We start from the raw sequence: 4,516 nt of genomic DNA, 5'->3' as shown, positions 1-4,516 counted from the left end.
GCAGCAGCAGCAGCAGCAGCAGCAGCAGCAACAGCAACAGCAGCAGCAGCAGCGACGTCTTCCTCCTTATCATTCATGTCGTTATTCTTCTTGTCAATGGCCTGACCGTAATAACATTTAAAAAAAAGCCCGAAGACGTAGCTCTCAACTCCGTAAAGTGCGATACCGGGGATTATGGTGACCATGAAGCGCAGCGCCGACAAGTAGTGGGGCTATCGGTGCTGCGATACGCCGGCGGCAAGTGTCCAAATACCGGCGTATCTGAGTGACGAGTTAATACGAGAATTCGACCGTTACGCAATGTGATGGAATCTCCATAACTACGACTAAAGTGCGCGATTGATCTTCAGGCGAGAAACAATGCTGATTCAATTGTTCTTCGCCCTTCTGTCGGTCCTTGATAACAGCTCAGCCCAAGGTAAATACTGCGTCTTGTTTTGCTTCGGGGGACTTATTCAATTAGGCTCTGACTATTGTCGGATCTTGCCACGTTCACTTGGATTTATCATGAGTGACGTTTTGATTCTGTTGTTTTACTTTATGGTACGACAAGTACAATACCGAGCTTTATCCAATTGATTTAATCTCGTTAGATATGGCCGTCTCCTAATTGACTGAAATGGTTATTAACATTAGCGTGCACCCTACGTCGTTTCGATTTTTTTCATAAAATATATAATCGGGGGTTCAGATTTGAATAGGTAAATGTATTTATGTGTGTGTGCGTGCGTGCGTGTGCGTGCGTGTGCGTGTGCGTGTGTGTGTGTGTGTGCGTGTGCGTGCGTGTGCGTGTGTGTGCGTGTGTGTAACTTTTTAATTACCAAGGATAAATTATAGTGCAAGTTTATTAAATGCGTCATATCGGTATGTGATGGTCTGAAAAAATATTCGTAATATTCAAGCGAATAAATATATTTAATACGAATCACCAAATACTCTTCACCATTTTTTAGAATAAAGGCTACAATTTTTGTTAGGTTGTAGACTCGTTATGTTTTTTTATTATTTCGTAAGGATAAATTATTTAGAGTACGCACTCCATTATTCCTCTTATGAAGTAGGAAGTTTAAAAACCTTATCGACAAGCATTTATTTCTTTTCGATCTATAGTTAATGCATTATGAATGTATTAAATTTAAGATCTTTTAGCTAGAATGAAAATATTCAGATAAAATAATGCTCATAAGGCCATTATTTATTGATATTATTCATTGACAATTAAGTGAAATATTATTTAACATTTATTTATTGTCGCTCATTATTATCAAGATAAATAAGAAGATGTGATATCTGAAAATATTTCATTATACATATATTAAAACAGAAATTTAGAGTCAAAATAAATTTGGAACTGTCGTATTTGAATAGTAAAAGTTAAACTTATTTTATTCAACAGATTATTACTACTTTCGAAAGCATTACTAGAAGTAAATATTATCCGCTAATTGATTTTTCAGAATGATATAAAATATATTGAAGTATTTGTTTAAAAACTATGTTAAATCGAAACTTTTAAAGGCTTTCATACTTGCACAATTTTATATTAAATAGAATGATTATTCAAACGTTCTAATAAATTTCCATATATTACGGCCACTCCTGAAAGCGTTACTAGAAGTAAATATTACACAGTAATTGATTTTTTCAGAATGACCTAAAAGGTATTGAAGTATTTACTGAACAACTATATTAAAGCAAAAGTTTAAAAGGTTTTTCATATTTTTTTTTAATGGTTTTCTTAAACGTTTCGATAAATTATCATCCAGTTACTTCGGTACAATGAACTTAAAATGTTCTAACTACATTCGATAATCAATAATGATGTTGTATTTGATATATATATATATATATATTTTTTTTTTTTTTTTTTTTTTTTTTTAATATCTGATCTAATTAATCGACAAAAATTGCTCTTACTTTCATGTATTAAAAATCTCTAAAGGTTCAATTTGTTCATTTTAACCTATTTATTACCTACTTATGAAATGCAACATAGGCTTATTTATAATTTAATTGAATTAGCTTAAAATTAATATGTACGAACGATATATTAAAATTGAAATACTTTTCTTCTTATATTCTCAAAATTATTCTCATAATATTGAAGCTTTCGGTTTACAACAGTCTGTTCAACATCCTGACCCAATTTAAGGTCCTTCGGTCAGCTTTGTATGCATAGAGAACATTTTGGATTAAGTTTAGCCTTTATTAATGATCTAGCACTGCCAATAATTATTAAAATCATCATAAGCTCTTTTTATGGTAACATGATTCCTTAACATATTTACTATAAATGTTATACTAATTCATTTGCAAAACATTTATTTGCACCGCAGGTAGAATCTAATAAAAATTCAAATACAAATTTATTTTATTCATCACACATGTAAATGAAGCTCAAATTTAATTATAAGATTTATTTAGCTTAACGTAGATCATTTTCCCATTTAAGTTATACAAAGCTAAGCTACCATTTTAACATACTCAACACTTTTCAGTATTGTTTTTATTTAATAGCAGAATAATATTTTCATTAATATTTTCATTACATATGCAAGCATTAGCTAAAGCCATAAATGAAGATAATTAATAAAAAAAAAATCTGTGTCCTTAATTTAACATTAATTTAATTATTACTAAAACGACGATGAGAAGAGCATGAACGAAGAAAAATGTGAAAATAACGTAAATGGTTTAAGAATATAGAAGAATAAATAGAAAAACTAAAATAATCTATGACAGTGTCAGAGAGCTCAAAATAATAAAAACAAAACAAAAAAAATATGAGAGAGAAAATTAACTGCAATATATATATATATATAAAATGAGAGAGAGAAAAAACTGCAAGATATATATATATATATATATATATATATATATATATATATATATATATATATGAAGCACAATAAAAGCAATTGGTTTGTTAAGATGAATATTCGCTTTAAGTAAAAGCCGTAAGAGGATAGAGATGCTAATGCATAATGCTCAATTTTCATAAGTTAAGCGATGCCTCGCTGATTAGGAATGAAAAAAGTTTTTTCCTTAATTTACAAATTTTAATAATGTTTTTGCAATTTATAGTTAAACTCGTGTTAAACGATCCGCTCTAATCGTTAAAATGAAAGATGGGACTTATCTTGTTTCTTTGAGAACTTTTGATTATCTGTATTGCCGTTAATTCTTTTCTCATTTTCAATTTTGTATTAAATTATACGAAACACGTTGTTAAAATGGTAGCGGCGATCGTTATTTTAAGCTTTGCAATTCTTACTTATTATAGTCATTTTTATAGCATTTTTTTTTTAACTTATCGTACGCGTTATAAAAATTTTATTAGTACTCAATTTTAAGTATATGTAGTTAAATTCTAATAAGTAATTTAATAAAACTGTTGTATATTACATACATAAAGGACAGTCAAATAATAAGAGTAAGTTTTAAGCTCTAACGTTGCCCAATATTTTGAGAAGAATTTTTAATTACAAAATGTAAATTTACATAAGGATTTTAATCTAAGGCAATAAGTTCATTATTCAATATTAATATCAATCATAAGATGTTGCTGGAATTTTTTTATTTGAAACTAACGTCCTTTTATTACCACGAATTTGAGACTGAATTAATAAGAATGACATTTTTTTATTACAGAATTTTTCAAAACTAAATATTGAGACAAGATGATAGAATTTACTATAAATTTCAATTTTTTATTTCACGGGTTGCACGGACATTTTTTAAATATTATTGTTATTTTCTTGAGTATCGGACGTTTTATAGTAAATTTTTTTGTTTTCTAGAGTTTCAAGATTTTATTATGCGATTATTTTATAATAATTTTAATATGAGCTATAAAGCACATTTAGAATGTAAATATTATTTTGAATTTTGTACGACTGAATGTAGCTTGCTTATTATTAATATAATTTGACATTTTGATACAAACCAATATTGTTTAAATATAAATTTTCTTTCATGAAATTCCATATTTCCTCTAAATTTTCAATTAACGAAATTTTAAATTTGTAATATACATAATAAGTAATAAGAAGCTGTTCATAAAAAATTCTCAAATAATAAATAAGAAATTGAACGCAAGAACGCAAGTATCTACTTCCGCTTTTCTCAATGTAATCAAATTACTTTTATTTATTTTTTTTTTTTTTTTGTATTATTAGTTATAAGTTATTATTAGCTGTCGTATAGATTCATAAATCATCGTGACATTTATTCTTTATTTTATCAGAAATCGTAAATGCTTGTCAAATAAATTGTGAATTTTTCATTATTATAGTTTTGCTTGAACAATGGAACAAAAACTCACGATTATGAAGCAGTGTGTTGGTGGTGGTGTTCTGATTATGCTTTAGCGGTAAGAGAACAGGAAATAAAGAATAACTGAAGTAGGTGAGGAAGGTAAACGAGCAAGACGCAACGATAGATTGTGCGAATTGTTCGGTTGAACGATGGCATGAGCGGGTGGCGGGTGGCGGGTGGCGGAGGGGGGGGGGGGGAG

The 4,516-nt window shown here is 29.0% G+C and overlaps 1 protein-coding gene across 1 annotated transcript in view; it reads left to right on the top strand.

Annotated features, from left to right (window-relative positions):
* The first annotated feature begins 256 nt into the window (after positions 1-256).
* dpr1 (defective proboscis extension response 1) overlaps positions 257-4,516 on the top strand; it is a 363,596-nt gene continuing 359,336 nt past the window's right edge. Inside the window, exon 1 of the mRNA XM_011507721.1 lies at positions 257-418. Within this exon, the coding sequence (XP_011506023.1) occupies positions 361-418 (58 nt within the window). The 5' untranslated portion in view covers positions 257-360. The remainder of the gene's footprint in view (positions 419-4,516) is intronic.

The sequence above is a fragment of the Ceratosolen solmsi genome, unplaced genomic scaffold (genome assembly GCF_000503995.2).
Source record: "Ceratosolen solmsi marchali unplaced genomic scaffold, CerSol_1.0 scaffold1, whole genome shotgun sequence".
Lineage (NCBI taxonomy): Eukaryota > Metazoa > Arthropoda > Insecta > Hymenoptera > Agaonidae > Ceratosolen > Ceratosolen solmsi.
The sequence above is the reverse complement of the archived record's forward strand: the minus strand, read 5'-3'. Positions and strand labels throughout refer to the sequence as shown.